The 17,716-nt window shown below is 30.3% G+C and overlaps 3 protein-coding genes across 3 annotated transcripts; all 3 read left to right on the top strand.

The window, feature by feature from the left end:
* Positions 1-235: 235 nt before the first annotated feature.
* Positions 236-3,749, top strand: LOC101495330 (protein EMSY-LIKE 3-like). Its single transcript, XM_004497251.4, has 7 exons — positions 236-586; positions 661-812; positions 902-1,011; positions 1,121-1,241; positions 2,042-2,215; positions 2,517-2,585; positions 3,404-3,749. Exons 1-7 carry the CDS (start codon positions 562-564, stop codon positions 3,479-3,481), a joined length of 729 nt encoding a protein of 242 aa, XP_004497308.1. The 5' UTR covers positions 236-561; the 3' UTR covers positions 3,482-3,749.
* Positions 3,750-6,653: 2,904 nt separating this feature from the next.
* On the top strand, positions 6,654-7,659 carry LOC101506190 (uncharacterized). The gene is made up of 2 exons (XM_004497285.1): positions 6,654-7,292; positions 7,585-7,659. The coding sequence occupies exons 1-2, from the start codon at positions 6,654-6,656 to the stop codon at positions 7,657-7,659; spliced, it is 714 nt and encodes a 237-aa protein (XP_004497342.1).
* Positions 7,660-16,022: 8,363 nt separating this feature from the next.
* On the top strand, positions 16,023-17,248 carry LOC101505540 (uncharacterized). Its single transcript, XM_004497284.4, has 2 exons — positions 16,023-16,895; positions 17,008-17,248. The coding sequence occupies exons 1-2, from the start codon at positions 16,254-16,256 to the stop codon at positions 17,080-17,082; spliced, it is 717 nt and encodes a 238-aa protein (XP_004497341.1). The 5' UTR covers positions 16,023-16,253; the 3' UTR covers positions 17,083-17,248.
* The last annotated feature ends 468 nt before the right edge of the window (positions 17,249-17,716 follow it).

Genomic DNA, 17,716 nt, shown 5'->3' with positions numbered 1-17,716 from the left:
AGAACCTTAAGATATATTTTGCATATGAAGAAATTAAAGAATATCAACTATCATTTTGCATATAAATAAATTAAATAATATCAACTATCTATAAACAAATCATTTTATTGGGACAATAGATGACGGTATCTATGGTTTTAAATTGTTAGATATTTGTACTCCAAGTTGAATCCACTTTTCCCCTCCTCCGTTTTAGCTCCTTGTTAGGATAAGAGATTACCGTATCTAAGTTTTCATAGCCGCCGGAGTCTCCTTCGGAGTATTTATTTATTTTTCTATAAATTAATTTTTTTTAGGAATAATAATCGGGACAAAAAGCCCATTCTACATTTTTACTAATATTTAAAATTTAAATAGGAAAACACGTGGATATAATCCCAGAAAAAACAGTTACGATAGTAACTAACTATCTAAGTAGGCGTTTGACTCATTCTTCGTTCTGTTAAACCTAGTGAGTCTTTTAAACCTCTCATCCTCTAAAAGCAGTTTCAGAATTCAAAGACCTCACTCAGACTCAGAGTCTTCTTCATTGCAGCGTCTTTCAATCTCATTCCAATCATCATGGACCTTCGACTTTCTCACTCTGGTAATAATAATTCAGAGAAGATATGTTGTTTCCTTATTTATCATTTCCTTTTTCTAAATTATTAATACTTTCAGATAATGAGCAAATCAGTTCCGATGACGACGATTGCGGTGCTTTTGAATTGGAAGTTCGAAATCGCATCCAAGCTTTCATTCATACTGCTGAGAAGGAAGCATACACTTCTGTCTTGCGTGCTTTCGCATATCAATCCCAACGTTTCAATAAGGTATCATATTTAATAATTAATAATAATATGTATTTGATTTGATGAAGATTAATCACTTGTAGTTTTTCTTATTATGTATTATTATTCAGGGTAAGCAATTTTTGTTAAATGCTCTTATGAAAGAATTGATGATTACAAATGATGAATACAGAGAGATTATTATTGAGGTTATTAATGATACAACGGTTCGCCGTGTAAGGTATTCATTCTAATTATTTCAATAGTTTCAAATATGCAAAGAAAAAGTTCTATTGCTTCTAGTTTTGTCTTCATCTTACAATTTTTTATTTGATGGAAAATGCAATTAGCGAGTGGAGAGATTCTGTCAATTATCAACCTCAAGATTCTGTCAATTGTCAACGTCAAGATTCACCCTCTCCGCCACTTTCAGCTTCCCCAGAGATGCAAAACAACACATCTGATCAGTCGGTATAATCATTGTTTCAGTTGTATCACAATTCTTTATATTGCAGAGAACCAAATTGAATACAACTTCAATCGTGATAGTTTCCCTTTTTTATTGGCATGTTGATTCAAGATTATTTAAAAAGGGCTTTTAGCATTTAACGGACATGTTTGTTTAAAATTTTTAAAAAGTGATTTTAAATTTATATTTTAAAAAATAATTTCTATGAAAATTTACTTTAAAATAATATAAATTGTTTTATATTTATTTGCTACCAAATAAAAAAATTGAAAATTGATAATTTAAATATTTATTATTAGAGATTTTAACACTATATATTTTTTTAAAACGAGATCTTTCAAAAATTATTTTTATAAAAAAATCTCAAAATAATTTTTTATTTTGATCATTTTTTGAAATTTCATTATCCATAAAAATATTTTTGCAAATAGATGAAATACTTCAAATGTTACTTTAATAAATTCTTTAAACAAATTTTTTATTTGAAAATTTATTTTTAAAATCATAAACAAACTGGTCTAATATTTTAGATTTTATTTGTTAAAGATATTTTAAAAAAGTAGAAAGTGTTTTCTGTTTGTCAACTGAAATGAAAATTATTTGTTTTTATAAAGTAAGTTCTAAAAATTGATTTTCATGAGAAGTTATTCTATATTGTTTCTCATTTGAAGCAGTTTTGGGAAGAAAAAAAAGCCTTATTATAGCACTAGTACAATTTATTTCTTTATACGAAAAGAAAAAACATGCATTGATGAGGTCTATTTTTGTTCTTTTTTGCCGCTGCTACCAATTTTGGATACAGGATGAACCATTGCCCAGTTTGTCTCCAGTGAAGTCTGTGCAGCCTCCTTCTGTTGAACCTGCTAAAGGGGAAGTGTCTTTAGATGTATTGATTGGGAAGAAAGTTTGTGTTCAATGTCCTGAACGTGATTACAAATTTTATGATGCTGACATTATTGATTATGACCCTGTCAAGGTAATATATTTAGCTCGAAATATATATATATATATATATATATATAGCTGTCAAATTCCGTTCTTATTTTATTCACTTTTGCGGGTAAGTGTCTCATTCTTGAATTTTGATTGCTTTTGATGCTCTCAGTAAATCAGATGGTTATGTCTTAACATTTTCACAAGTCATTTTTTGGGTTTCATAATGTATAGGTTACAAAGAGTGAAGACAATATGTTTTTGATGTCTAGCTATAACTTCAATTAAAATCATTTGTAATGTTTTTATAATTTTGTCAAATTCTGGATTTTTACTCATTGCAGGGCCTGCATAAAGTGGTTTACGATGCTAATCAAGCAACCGAGTATCACGAATGGATTGATCTTAGGAAGGTATTTCCATATTTTGTTGCACATAGTGAACCAGTACTCGTTATATTTTAGCTGTTATATTGACATGAAAGGAATAACAATCAAACAATTTAAGTCGATGTAATTTTTGAAGACATATGCTAGGCAATGATTTATGGTCTTCACCTTCCTTTAAAATGGATTGAAAATTCAAAAAGCAACTTGAATCCTCCTTTTCTTTTCCTTTTATATTGGCCTAAACCACTTTCCTCCATTAGTGAACCTTATATTGACTTTATGTATTTTGTGCTTTTTGGCTATGGACAAAACATCATAGATTTATTCATGCGGTACATTTTATCCCTCGTTTATGCTACATTTCTTTGTTAGTGTTACTATATATCTATATATGTGGCGTCTTTTTTTCCACCTCACTATCTACAAGGTCAAAACTACATATTTTTTAACAATCTGTATTACAAACTTGTGAGTTATAATCCCATTTTCTGTATCAAGGGACACACTGGTATTTGATATGACTAGTGAACCTTACAATGTAGTTTTGATCCTTTGCATCTAATGATGATAAATTACTATTTGTAGACTTTAGTCCTGTGTTTATGTAATGAACAAGTAGATTTGTGAAAAAACTTACTAGTGTTTTTCTTATGGTTCTTCATATAAAACTCATTTTTTGTAGTTAAAACAAATTTTGAGACAATTATTAACTTAATAAAATCATTGTTGGTTAAGTTAAAAACTATGCAAAAAGTATTTAAGGAACTGCTAAGTAGTTTTGTCTTTGTCAAAATAATTATGACATTCTTTATTTACATTTGTACTGTAATCATTTTCAACAGGTCTTTCCTGAGGATATAGAATGGGAACATATTAATGATATATGCATATCTCATAGACAAGAGCAAAATGGGAAATGATGATAGTTCTATGAATGGGCAATAAACGGATGAAGAATGATTGAGTGCACAGAACTACCCGCTTGGGAATGGAAACCATCTTTAGTTCTTCGAATGAGTCCAATTGTGGATAAATACTGATCTTAGACAAGTTATGTTAGTTTAGTTTAGTTAGTTTAGTGTGCACTTACTTTGATCAGTTTTTCTTTAAGCATTTTGTACACGCTAGATAACAACTACTCTTAATAATTTTTTGCTTCAACCATTAATCCATCGTATCTTAGTTGTCTTTTGAAATTGCCAATGCCACAGCTCACAAGCATTTTGTGGACCGGTGTAGCTTTTATACTTTGTTACAGCGAGAAAATGTTCATGAGTTTGTGTATAAACGTTTCCTTTTTTATTTACTTTTTTTGAAAATGCCTCCTTACTTTATTCCTTTTCTTTTTGTACATACCTTACTTAATTGCTCTTTTCAAAAAGTACCTGATCCATCTTTGGTATATCTATAAGAAAAAGAGACCATGAGGATTAATTTGGGGAACGGATACTTTTACATACTTAATTGCTTGACACTATGCATATTTCGAAATGGCTTCATCTAATTCCTCCAACTTCAAAGTGACCATGAAGCTTCTGATTCTGATTGACAAAATGAATGATAAAGTTCCATTCGCTGAAGCATCAAAATTTGTCGTTGATTTTCTTTTCAACATGCTATGCTTGCCAATGGTTACTATAGTAAATCTTCTGAGCAATGAAGGAATGATACGTAGCTTAGGCAATATGTTATTAGACAATAACTAATTTTAATTAGTTAGTTGATATAATTAGTTATATTAACCCGTTGTTATATAAATTTTATATCATTTTGATGTAATTGAATAATTTTTTCATTATTCAATATACTTTTTTCTCATTTTATTGATTTCTATCTTGAATTGTAACGTGATATCAGATAAATAATTATTCAATTACTTTCTTTCTCAAATTTTTCTTGAATAATTTTCATTGAAAATTAATTGATTTATCTTTTCTTTCATATTTGATTCTCGAATAATTTGTTCATTTTCTTCTTTTCTCCTCTCCTATCAAATTCCAAGTTATAATTGTCTTATCATAATGACGATGATAAAAAAAATTCATAAGACAATTGACATTAAGGGTAAATAGTTTGCCACCAAAAATTATGCTAAAAGAAAGAAACAAACAAAAATCATTATTTCCTTTTCTTTTTTTCCTTCAAAACTCATTTCTTTAATATTTCAAAAGTGGGGCACTGTTGTCCTATCTATCAAGAATTTAGAAATTACTCCATCACAAGGAACTTCTATAAATGTTTTAGAAGTTCAATACCATTAAAGTTATTCATGTGGATATAATTTTAACCGTTGTGGTTCAAAGTATTTTCAACATCTCCAAAATTATGAAAATATGGCCTGAATCATTCAAGATTTCTTATAGATGGTGTTTCGTAGATATATGTCTCCAACAAGTTTCAATTTTTTTCAATCATTCTTTTATGAATTTGTTAAACGTTTTTCAATAAAAATTTGATGATATAATTTTTCTTTCTTTATAATTCACCTAATTGGTATTCTAGCTTATATCAATAAAAAAAAAAGGATGATTAAGCAACATTTTTTCTTTCTTTGTAGTCGTCTATTTTCGACATTTCTTTTAACTTGCGAGAGGATATTAGATAGTTAGTTGATATAATTAGTTATATTAACTAGTTATATAAATCAATATGATTTTTATATAATTGAACAATTCTTTTATTATTCAATATATTTTTATCACGTTTTATAATTTTTATCTTGAATTGTAATATATGTATCAAAGTGTTGAAGATCTCAATAAAAATACTTGCAACACAACCAAACTAAGGATGTTCTCTTAAATCCAGTGCTCCCAACTCTTCATATGACAACGACGACAATGACATAGTATTGAACTCTTCAATCGAAGACTTTCTTCTCGTATGGATAGGGAGGATAATGAAAAGGACAAAGACTTTGCGTACTTATGTATATGTTTCTTAGGAGGTCTTGCCCCTCCACCATTCCACAAAATCATATATATATATATAGTGCGCATTTTCTTGTGGCAATTTAATTATCGTTAACCACATTATTATTATTATTATTATTTACACTAATGTTCAAATATATCCTCAGACTTTTAGTAATTTAAAATATAATTTCTCGTAATTTTCAAATATATACTCTAATGTTCAAACAAAACAATTACCTTATATCAATATTGATATTTTAATCAATGTGTCGTATTTAAATTTATTTTACTAATAATATTTATTGTTTTTGTTTTTGTAGTTAAGAAAGTTTTATTATTAGTGTAAAATTTAGATTTAAGATATTTTACATTATCAATTAATCATAACGGTCAAATTCAAAAAATAATTTAACTTTTATTATAATTATTTTTAAAATCACACTTATTAATATTTGTGATGTGCTGACGATGTAAAACTTTTAAACTCACAAAATATAATAATTAAACTCTAAAAAATTTTAGTGTTTGAAAAAAATAGATTTTTAAAAATTAATTTTTAATTATTAAAAATATCAACTAAAATTTGATCTACTACCTCTCTAATAAATATTAAGAGTTTAATAATCAATATATTTTTATAAATTTACAATTTAAAATTTTGTATAAATAACACAAAATTACACTTTTTTATTTATACATTTAAATTTTAAAAATTTAACCACAATAATATTTTAACTCAAATTCCACCATTGAGTGGTAGACCAAACGGTTTGAATTAGTCATGAGCGAAAAATTAAATTATGTATACTTCCGTTTGGTGTTGCATGTTTTAATTTAAAAAATCTGATCGGAAAATTTAACAGATAAAACAAAATAAAATAAAAAATAAAAAAAATAATTAAGTTTTATACTGTTTTCGATTTTTTTTAGATCTGTTTGCATGTTTTTTGTATTGGTTTGTAAGTGAACATCTTAATTGTTCCTCGAGAAAATAACTATACTGTACTCGTTCGGCTAGCTTTTCACATTCCAAGTTCACACTCATTAATGCGAAACTACTTTTGTGATTTTCCTTTCCAAAACATTCCCTTCTTTAATTAACTGTGCAACCCAACTATTTGAATATCTCTATAAATGAATAGCATCTCTCGTTCATTTCTTATTACAACTTATCAATATGTCTTCCTCTTCCACTAAAACTGAAGTGTCCCTCAAGCTTCTTATTGATACCAAGAATGACAAAGTTTTGTTCGCCGAAGCATCCAAAGATGTTATTGACTTTCTGTTCAATTTGCTATGCTTGCCAATTGGTACTGTTGTTAAGCTCCTGAGTACTAATGCCATGGTTGGTAGCTTAGGTAATCTGTACATGAGTGTTGAAAACATGAGTGATAATTACATGCAGCCAAATCAAAGTAAGGATGTTTTGTTAAACCCAAAATCTCATAGCTCTTCAACTCAAATAGCTGGCTTCATTACCCACAACAATGACAATGATGACCATGATGATGGAACTAATTTATTCATGTGTCCAAGTAAGTGTAAATTTGAAGTGACCAATGATAACACTACTCACTGTTCCCGGTGCCAGCAATTTCTGCACCAACCAGTCACTTATATACAAAGTGATAAGGTTGCTCAAAAGAGTACTACCATTAAGGGTGGTTTTGTGAAAGATGTTATAACCTTTATGGTGATGGATGATTTGGTCATTGAGCCTATGTCTACCATATCTAGCATTACTCTCCTCAACAAATTCAATGTTAAAGAGATTGGTACCTTGCAAGAAAAGGTGGTTGAAATGGGGATGGATGAGGTAACTATACCATTTAAAAATATAGTTAAATAAGTTTTTAGTTTTTATAAAATTGCTTTGTTTCGTTTTTAATTTCTAATTTTTTGATAATTTTAATACCTACAATGATTTTTGTAAAACTAAAATATGAGCAAAAATTATATATTGACTAAAATTGAAATTTCGAATTTTAAAAGTAAAATTTATTTAACCTATAATATAAAATGTCCAAATGAATGTATTATTTGTATAAATTTTTGATTTGTGTAGTTTGTTTATTTTATAGGCTGAAGTTTCCTTTTTTTGTTAACAGGGTATCAAGTTGCTTAAGGCTTCTCTTCAAACCAAAATGGTTTTGACAACTGTTTTCATCAACAAGGAAAATTGATTTGCCAAGAAAAGCACGGATGATCTTTTATTTGTCTTCAAAATGTTAAGGCGATGCCTGATAACATGGGATTTGGTTTTTTTGTTTTTGTATTTGTAGTTTATGACTACTAATTTAAAATATGACTACTTAATTGGATTTTCTTGTATTTTCACATCTCATTTTCTTTGCCAAGTTAATATTTTATTAATTGAGTAATTAATTTTATCTAATACTTTCTTAACAACTATCAATGAACTATAAATTGTAACTATAAGTTAATTTTACCAAATAGAGTTTTAATACTCTTATCTTTTTTTATTGTCTTTTTTTTCCCTCACAAATAATATATGCCTTATATTTATCATTTTAAATTTACAAAATAGAATAAATTATTGTTGTTCAAAATTATTGTAATAAACTACTATGAGATAGATAGTAAATCGATACCATGTGAATAATAGTAATTAATTTAGAGATTAATCTCTATACAAGTAATTATAAATTTTTAGTATACATAAAACTAATTAAAACATGTTAAATATATGTTTGTTCAAAGAACCTAAAAAATGACATTTTTTATTGATTTTATTGAATTCATTTACATATAAATTAAATTTTATTAATTTATTACTCTTATTTTCACGATTTATATTCCCCTTTTTAATCAATAATGCAATTGAAACTACACACCTATCTCTTTAAATAAATAACCTCCCATATTTCTTTCAATGAATAGTTGTAGACCGCTTGTACAGTTCAATAATTAATAGTTGATTAATCTTGCTTGCTTGCTTATCCGAGACGTAGGACTCATCAATTGAGATCGAACACGTAATCTTGAGTGTTATTCTTCCCCTATCTTTCTTTAATCATCGTTTGCATTGATTGAAAACTGTTTTGTTTAAAACCGCAGAAACGAAAAACAATAATCAATCTCTGTTTTCTGGTTTTTATGGTTTTATGAACATTCTTCGTTTTTCGTTTTTTCTCTGCAATTGATTGCCTTCTATTTTGTTGGTTAATTATTGTTGCAGATCCCAATATTGTTTTAATAATTGACGCTGTTTGTGGGAAAGGGAGCAACAATAGTTGGAACCACGAAATTCGACATTGAAAAATTCAATGGACCAAATGACTTTGATCTGTGAAAGATAAAGATGCATGTTGTTTTGGTACATCAAGGCTCGGTGAACGCATTGAAGGGTGAATCGGCTCTTCCTGCAACAATGACTGCACAAGAAAAGGAAGAACTGATCGAAAAAAGCAAAGAACACAATCATCTTGTGTCTTGGAGACAAAGCTTTGAGGGAAGTTGCAAGAGAACCAATAATCTGAAACTTGAATCTCTCTACATGACTAAATCAGTTTCAAATAAGCTCTTCTTGAAACAACAATTGTTCTCTTTTAAAATGGATGAAGAGAAACCTGTCACAGATCAACTTGTTGATTTTACCAAGATCCTTGATATTTGGAAAATTTAGAAGTCAAGCTAGATGATGAAGACAAAGCTCTGATCTTGCTTAGAGCCCTGCCAAGTTCATATGAACGTTTCAAGGATGCTATAATGTTTGGAAGAGAACAAACAATTACTCTTAAAGAAGTGCATGTCTCCATCTAGACAAAGGAAAGCTATAAAAGAATTGAGTTCAAGAATGATAATCATGCTGAAAGTCTGAATGCAACCAGAGGAAGAACAGACAAGAAATGATCAAATGGAAATAAACAAAGGTCCAATTCAAAGTCAAAATCTGAAGGGAAGTATAGATGTTTTCATTGTCACAAGAAGAGACATTTCAAGAAAGATTGCCCCTGAAAGAAATGAATCAAGAAACTCTCAAGATTCAGGAAATGTTGCACTTGTTGATGCTGGTTATGAATCTGCAGAGGCGTTGGTGATTTCAAATTCTGAAGGTGAAAAGAACAGGGTATTAGACTGATGACTCTTTATCATATGCATATTTTTCATTGATTTTAGTCTTATTTATCTTTAACCATTAGTTAATTTAAGAAGTTATTTGATATATTTTGTTGATTTTAATTCTTTGATTTAATGAAATATTTATGTTATTATTTCTTTGATTAAGTAGAGATTTTTTGGAGTTTTGTGTTGTTACTTTGTTTTAGTGCAGTGCTGAATTTAGGTGAGAAAATAATATGACCTATGTGGAGTATTTCAGTCATATATTGGGTTGTAGATGTCCAATTGGAGTCAAACCAAGTTCAAATGAAAGCTAAGATCCATAGCTACAACTTGCATGAAGACATCAGAACCAAATTCAAACTCTTAAGAGGAGAAAAATGCAGTACAAGTCAGACAATAGATGATGTGCGCCTAAAGCGTGCCATCCGCGCTTGAGGCGCATTTCCAGCCGTTCAGCACTGTCTAGGTGCGCCTGGAGCGTGCTTTCTACGTCTGAGGCACATTTTCAGACCAGTGACACTGTCTAGGCGCGCCTGCAGCGCGTTACCTGCGCCTGGGGCGCGCGACGCGCATCAGCATTCATAAAAACGCAATTTTTCACTATTTTAGGGATCTTTTTAACTCTTGACAAGTTGGGATACTTGTGCCCTAGCATAGAAACTCAAAAACGTCCGTTTCTAACATCATTGGAACAGTTTTATCAAGAATCATTCATGAATCCATCTTGTAATTCTTCTCTAATCTCTATCTTTTTTATCTCTGCCATGAGTAACTAAACCCTATTTGTTAGGGATGAGTGTAACAAGATGAAACCCATATTTTTATGATTTTCTTTCTAGTTATATGAATGATTTTATTGAATTATTTTTCTCATCTCTGTGCTTAATGCTTTTTATTGCTTGATCAACATTAAAATATTCAACGATTTGTATTTTGAAACGGAAGTGGACTTTACGAATGCTTGAGATGAGAAATTCATGAATTTGTAGTTTAGACATAGATACAGGTCATGAAACCAATTAAATTAGTTGCAAAATAATAATTTAAAAGAGAATTTCTATAAGGTAATGCTTAATTCTAATCTTAAATCTACTAAGGAATTAGAGGTTACTTTGGAATTAAAGGTTTTGTCACTAAGACATTAAGGCAAGAATAATAAAGAGAATTCTGTAATAATTCAATAAAGGAATTCAATAACTAGGATCAAATTAGACACCAAGGTTGGATTCGAAGTGAAACTCATCCCTGACATTTTTCTCATTATAAAGGATCAATTTTATTACTATTGTTAATTTCAAATATTATTTCAATCAATTCAAATACTTTTTGTTCAATTTCAGTAATTAAATATAATTCGATAGTAAAATGCAATCCTTGAGTTCGACACTCGGTTCTACCGTTTTAATTATTACTTGCAACGATTCAGTATACTTGTTGAAACACTATCAGGTTGTACTTTCCATGTGTCCAAGAAAGGATTATATTGAATCAATAGATCTTCGTGATTGTGGAGTCGTTCTTCTTTACAACAACAAAACGTGTAAAGTCCAAGGCAAATGAACAATCAGATTCAGAATGTTCAATGACAAGGAGTTACTGCTCAATGATGTAAGGTACATACCTGAATTAAAAAGAAATTTAATTTATGTTGGTATGTTTGACATTTTAGGATATTTCACAAACATAAAGAATGATATCATGACTATTATTAATAAAGAAGATATCATTGTTAATGGCATTAAAAGAAATGACTTGTATATTTTAGAAGGTTCTACTATAATTTCACAAGCTTTAGTTGCTAGCTCTAATTTGCATTCATCTTCTAGAATATGACATAAGTGATTAGGACATGTAAGTGAAAAAGACTTAATTGAGTTATCAAAACAAAATTTGCTTAATGGTAAAAAAATTGAAAAATTGGAATTTTGTGATCATTGTATTTTAGGAAAGTCTAAGAATGACAGTTTTAGCGTTGGCCAACACAACACCTCTAGATCTTTTGAATATGGTCATTCTGATTTGTGGGGTCTTTCAAGGATAAAAACTCATGCTGGTTGTTCTTACTTCTTAACCATAATTGATGATTATTCTAGGAAAGTATGGATTTATGTCATTAAAAATAAAAGTGACACTTTTATGAAATTTAAGAATGACATATGCAAATTGGAACTCAAAAGGTAACTAAGCTAAAATGTTTAAGAACCGACAATGGCCCGGAGCATCTTTCAGAGCAATTTATTAAGTATTGCAGGGACTTAAGTATTCAAAGACATAGAACAGTTGCAGGAACCCCTTAACAAAATGGCATTGCTGAAAGAATGAACAGAACAATCTTGGAAATGATCAGATGTATGATCTGGAGCGCAGGGCTGCCTAAAACATTATGGGGAGAAGCTGCAGTTACAACAATGTATTTGATAAATAGATGTCCTTTATCAGCTATTAGATTTAAGACACCAATTGAGATGTGAAATGGCAAACCAGCTGACTACTCAAATCTGAAGGTATTTGGTTCTTTAGCATTTGCTCACACAAGGCAAGATAAATTGGATCCTAGAGTAACCAAATGTGTTTTCATTGGATATCCTAACGGAATAAAATGTTACAAGTTTTGGAGAATTGATCAAGGTGTGCCCAAGTGCATTATACCAAGTGATGTAATGTTTGATGAAACAAGAATGCCCATGATTGACAAAGAACATTCTCCATTTCAGTTCTGCAGAAGTGCAGAACATTCTCCGTTTCAGAACTGCAGAAATGAAAAACATTGTAGAAATGTAGAACATTCTCTGTTTCAGTTCTAGAGAAACGCAGAACATTCTCCGTTTATGAACTGCAGAAATGAAGAACATTGCAGAAATGCAAAACATTCTCTGTTTTAGTTATGCAGAAATGAAGAACATTGCAGAAACGCATAATGTTCTCCATTTAACAGTGCTCCAAACAACAATGACGAAAGTGTTCAGATTGAGGTGGAACCACCTGAAGATCAAGAGATTAATCATGAAGACATAATTGATACATCACTTGATCATAATGCTGCAATAGAAATAGATTTGGCCAATTACAACTTGGTAAGGGATAGAAAAAGAAGGGTTATCAATCAAGCCTCCAATCAGATACGGTGAAGCAGATTTATTTTGGTATGCGTTAAGTGTTACTGAAGATCTTCAAAGAGATGAACCAAACAACTACAGGGAATCCATTAATAGTGAAGACAAAGAAGCTTGGATGACATCTATGAATGAAGAGATACAATCATTAGAAAAGAATCAAACCTGGATTTTGGTTGCCATTCCTAAGAGTCAAAGGGTAATTGGATCAAAATTGGTGTTCAAGAGAAAGGAAGGCATTCAAGGTAAAGAGAAAATAAGGTTCAAAGCAAGATTAGTTGCAAATGGATTTTCTCAGTTTGAAGAAATTGATTTCAATGATGTATTTGCACCTGTTGTAAAACATTGTTCAATCAGAATTCTGTTTTCAATTGTAACTCAACAAGACTTGGAATTAGAGCAGTTGGATGTCAAAACAACATTTCTACATGGTGATCTAGAAGAAACCATTTATATGCAGCAACTTGAAGGATTTGCTAAAGACAAAAACATAGTTTGTCTTCTTAAAAAGTCATTGTATGGCCTAAAGCAAAGTCCTAGACAATGGTACAAGAAGTTTGATGATTTCATGATAAGAACTGGTTTCTAAATATGTAGTTTTGACAACTGTATTTACATTCTGAAAAAGGAAAATCAAGAACGTTCTCTAGGTCAAGAACATTCTTCAGTTTTTCAAAAAAAGTCAAGAATGTTCTTCAACTTACCTATTACTCTATGTGGATGATATTCTTCTTGCAAGCTTAAGTAAAGACCAAATTAAAAAGCTCAAAGTTGATTTTAGTAATGAGTTTTAGATGAAAGAACTTGGAGAAGTCAATAAGATATTAGGAATGGACAAAAAAAGAAATAGAATGAAAGAAGAACTATTTCTTTCTCAAGCTGCCTACTTGAAGAAAGTTGTCACTAAATATAGAATGCATGAGGCAAGACAAGTTAATACTCTCCTGAGACATAATTACAAATTGTCTATGCAAGACTCACCTAAGACTGATGAGGAAATGCAAAGAATGAGTATCATTCCTTATGCTAGTGGAGTTGACTGCATAATGTATGGAATTATATGTAGCAGACCAGATTTGGCTTTTGCTGTGAATGTTGTCAGCAGATTTATGACATATTCAGAAGCACTGCATTGGTCAGCACTTAAGTGGATTATGAGGTACTTAAATGGCTCACTAACAACAGGTTTAAAATTCAAAAAAACTCATCATGACAAGGAACCAATCAAATGATATATGGACTCGAATTATGCTGGAAACATGGACACTAAAAAATCAATTTCTGATTATATTTTTACTCTATATAGGACTGTTGTAAGTTGAAGAGCAATTACACAATCAGTGGTAGCACTTTCTATAACTCAAGCTGAACTCATTGCGCTCACTAAAGGTGTTAAAGAAGCTTTATGGATGAAAGGACTTATTGGTGAACTAGGAATAAATCAGAATTGCGTTTCAATTTATTGTGATAGTCAAAGTGCTATACATTTATCCAAGCATCAAGTGTATCATAATAAGTCTAAACATATTGATGTTAAGTATCATTTCATAAGAGATGTGATCGATTCAAAGCAGGTTTCACTTGAGAAGATATCAAGTGAGGACAACCCAACTGATGCATTCATCAAATCACTTTCACAAGCTAAGTTCAAGCATATCTTGGACATAGTTGGCTTTGACAAAGAGTAAAGATGAAGCAATGGCAACAAGGACAATGATTGAATTATTCTGATATTGAGTCAATTTGGAGAATTGTGGAAGTGTGTCTCAAATCAGTAACAAACTTGGAGTTAGTTATTATTATAGCTGAATTAGTTATGACAAAGGTTGTTATAGTTAGTTAAGCAACGTGTCTTTAAATACTATAGCTGAAAATGCATTAAATAATAGCTTGTAATATGTTGAAGTGTGTTGATGTATGCCAGAGCTGGAAAACTGAGATTTAGTTAGAGAGGCATAAGCAGTTCGTGATTCATAAGAAATCAGAGAAGAAAGATTAAAGGGTGAAAAGAAAGATTGAGAGAAAGGCTAGTATTGCTGGTTTATAAACAATGATAGATACTAGGAGATCAATCTTGTGAAAGCTTTAATCTTGTAAAGTTCAATCATTAATAATGGATTAATCTTGCTTGCTTGCCCGTGACGTAGGTCTCATCAATTGAGACCGAACACGTAATTCTAAGTGTTATTCTTCTTATATGTTTCTTTAATTCTCGTTTGCATTGATTGAAAACTGTTTTGGTTAAAACTGCAGAAACGGAGAACGATAATCAATCTCCATTTTCTGGTTTTATGAACATTTTCCATTTTTCGTTTTTTCTCTGCAGTTGTTTGTCTTCTATTTTGTTGGTTATTTATTGTTAAATCTCAATATTGTTTTAACACTTCTAAAGCAAAAAGTAGTCGTATTAAGAGCATAACTGTGATTACAAACCATAACTTTACAAACTATGATTACATTGAGAACCACCCAACTATTCTTTAAATAATGTCAAACAAACAAACATTGAAAAGGAAATGGTTGCTACTTCACCTGATCTTAGGAATTAATTTTTAATTAATTTGGGTTTTAAAATAAAATATTAAAAATAGTTAAAAATACTTATTGTTAGGTTTCTTACATTAGTAACACTATATAAAAGTGATCATTTCAAATTTTATTTATTGCCTCAACCATGATTCTTAAACATAAATAAATAAATATACAACACAAAATAGTAAAACAGAGAGGAAGGAAGAGCTCCTCAAAATAAAAGATAAGAATGTTGCTCAACGCCACTTATAGACAAAAACACACGTGGTAAAATAAAATTTAAAAAAGAAACACCGCATTTCTTGAGCTTAAATGGTACACAAATGCTTTAAGTTCTTCATTTCTTAGAAAGAAAAATATCAGACGAAGAAAATGCTGAAGAAAACCAAGTAAAAAAAAGTTGTATAAATTGATGCTAAATCATATCAGAAAATAGCTATTGCATACCATAAAGTAAGGTAAAAAAATTAATTATAACAATTTATTGTTTTGTAGTTTTTGCTTTCCGAAATTGCTTGATCCTCTCTGCTTCTTTTTGAATGTTTAATTTTGATGAAATGTGCAAAAAATACAACTTTGAATTGGACCATACGTATAAAATAAAACTAATCCATCCAAACAAAATTTAAAGATTTTTGAAAAAAAAGAATTTTTATAAACAGAATGGTTATTATTGTTAGGTACAAGCCCAATTGGCTAAAGGAGTATGAGGTTCCTCGCAAGCCCTGGTGATTATATAGCAGTTTTTCTAGATAGTGACTTAGTGATTGTTGACACAAAAAAAAACATAGTGACTTAGTTACCCTTTAGCTAGAAAGACAAAAAAGCTACCTGGACCGTTGCTGGAACTCTCTGAGTCATCTTTCACAGCTGTAATAATAGTACAACAACATAATTTAAAGATGGTTTCTTCTTCATCTTCTTGTAACCGTTTTCATAAATACTACGAATTAGTTTATTTTACATATTTTCTATATGCCATACTCCAATTTATATATATCCTCTTGTATTGTTAGTTGTTACTGATACTAGCACTACCTTTCAATATGGCTGCTTCTTCCACTAAAACTAAAGTGTCCCTCAAACTTCTTATTGATACTAAGAATGAGAAAGTTCTGTTCGCCGAAGCATCGAAAGCTGTGATAGACTTTCTCTTCAATTTGTTATGCTTGCCAATTGGTACTGTTGTTAAGCTCCTAACTACTAATTCCATGGTCGGTAGTTTAGGTAATCTCTACCAAAGTGTTGAAAACATGAATGATAATTACATGCAGCCAAACCAAAGTAAGGATGTTTTGTTAAACCCAAAATCTCACAGCTCTTCAACTCAAATAGATGGCTTCATTACCCATAACAATGTCAATGATGACAATGATGGAACTGACTTATTCGTGTGTCCCCATAAGTGTTGTTTTGAGGTCACGAATGATAAAACAACTCAGTGTTCCAATCGGTATGAATCACATCGTATGTCCCAACCAGTCACTTACATAAAAAATGAAAAGGTTGCTGAAAAGAGAACTACCATTAAGAGTGGTTTTGTGAAAGATGTTGTCACTTTCATGGTGATGGATGATTTGGTCATTCAGCCTATGTCTACAATATCTAGCATTACTTTGCTCAACAAATTCAATGTCAAAGAGATTGGTACTTTGCAGGAAAAAGTGGTTCAAATGGGGATGGATGAGGTAATTAAGTATATATATATATTTATACCGTTAAACAAGTAAATACTCTTCAATTTTATTTATTTAATATATTTTAGATTTTCATGCCTTTTTGTTTTTCTAATTTTGACAGGGTATCAAGTTGCTTAAGGCTTCTCTGCAATCCAAGATGGTTTTGACTAGTGTTTTCATCAACAAGGGAAACTGATATTATGCGAGGAATAACATGATGGGTCTTTTATATAAAAGAGAACTGATATTATCTCAAGAGAATGTGTCATTTTGGTTTTTGTTGTAGTCAATGACTACCAAGTTTCTGTTCAATGCTTTCTACTTAATTCTTGAATAAAAATTTCTCTTTTCAAAGTGTATTATTCCCATATCTTTGACTCATCTATGGCCTAATATTTGGGCTGAAACTCTTGTCTGAATAAAAAATAATATTTAAAATTTCAGACTAAAAAACACAAACTCTTGTCTTAAAAGAAAAACAATAGTATCAAAATGAATTTCTTAGATTTGCATCAATAGCATCACTTTCCAATCACTTTGAGTAAAAAAAAATCATATTCAATCAATTACTAATAATTCCCTATTTAATTGGTGGCCTCTGCACCTTCAACCTTCCAATTTCCAATTACTAACTAATAATTCCCTAGTTAATTGCGACCATATCAATCTCCCTATTTGCGAGGAATAAGAAAGTTCTTTTTGCTGAAGCACCAAAAGCTGCCATAAGCAAAAACGACATTCATTTGGTTGGTAGCTTAGGCAATTTGTATCACACTAGTAGTACTACTACTGTCCATAACCTCAACGACAATTACGACAACTTTGGAACT

This window comes from Cicer arietinum, chromosome 4 (genome assembly GCF_000331145.2).
Source record: "Cicer arietinum cultivar CDC Frontier isolate Library 1 chromosome 4, Cicar.CDCFrontier_v2.0, whole genome shotgun sequence".
Lineage (NCBI taxonomy): Eukaryota > Viridiplantae > Streptophyta > Magnoliopsida > Fabales > Fabaceae > Cicer > Cicer arietinum.
Note: the sequence above shows the minus strand (reverse complement) of the source record. Positions and strands in the feature narration are given on the sequence as shown.

Excerpts from the sequence above, each read along its gene's own strand:
- LOC101495330 (XM_004497251.4), top strand. The coding sequence starts at position 562 with ATGGACCTTCGACTTTCTCACTCTG. Across the intron at positions 587-660 it reads CCTTCGACTTTCTCACTCTG|ATAATGAGCAAATCAGTTCC; the intron begins GTAATAATAATT and ends TAATACTTTCAG. Across the intron at positions 813-901 it reads AATCCCAACGTTTCAATAAG|GGTAAGCAATTTTTGTTAAA; the intron begins GTATCATATTTA and ends ATTATTATTCAG.
- LOC101506190 (XM_004497285.1), top strand. The coding sequence starts at position 6,654 with ATGTCTTCCTCTTCCACTAAAACTGAAGTGTCCCTCAAGCTTCTTATT. Across the intron at positions 7,293-7,584 it reads TTGAAATGGGGATGGATGAG|GGTATCAAGTTGCTTAAGGC; the intron begins GTAACTATACCA and ends TTTTGTTAACAG.
- LOC101505540 (XM_004497284.4), top strand. The coding sequence starts at position 16,254 with ATGGCTGCTTCTTCCACTAAAACTAAAGTGTCCCTCAAACTTCTTATT. Across the intron at positions 16,896-17,007 it reads TTCAAATGGGGATGGATGAG|GGTATCAAGTTGCTTAAGGC; the intron begins GTAATTAAGTAT and ends TAATTTTGACAG.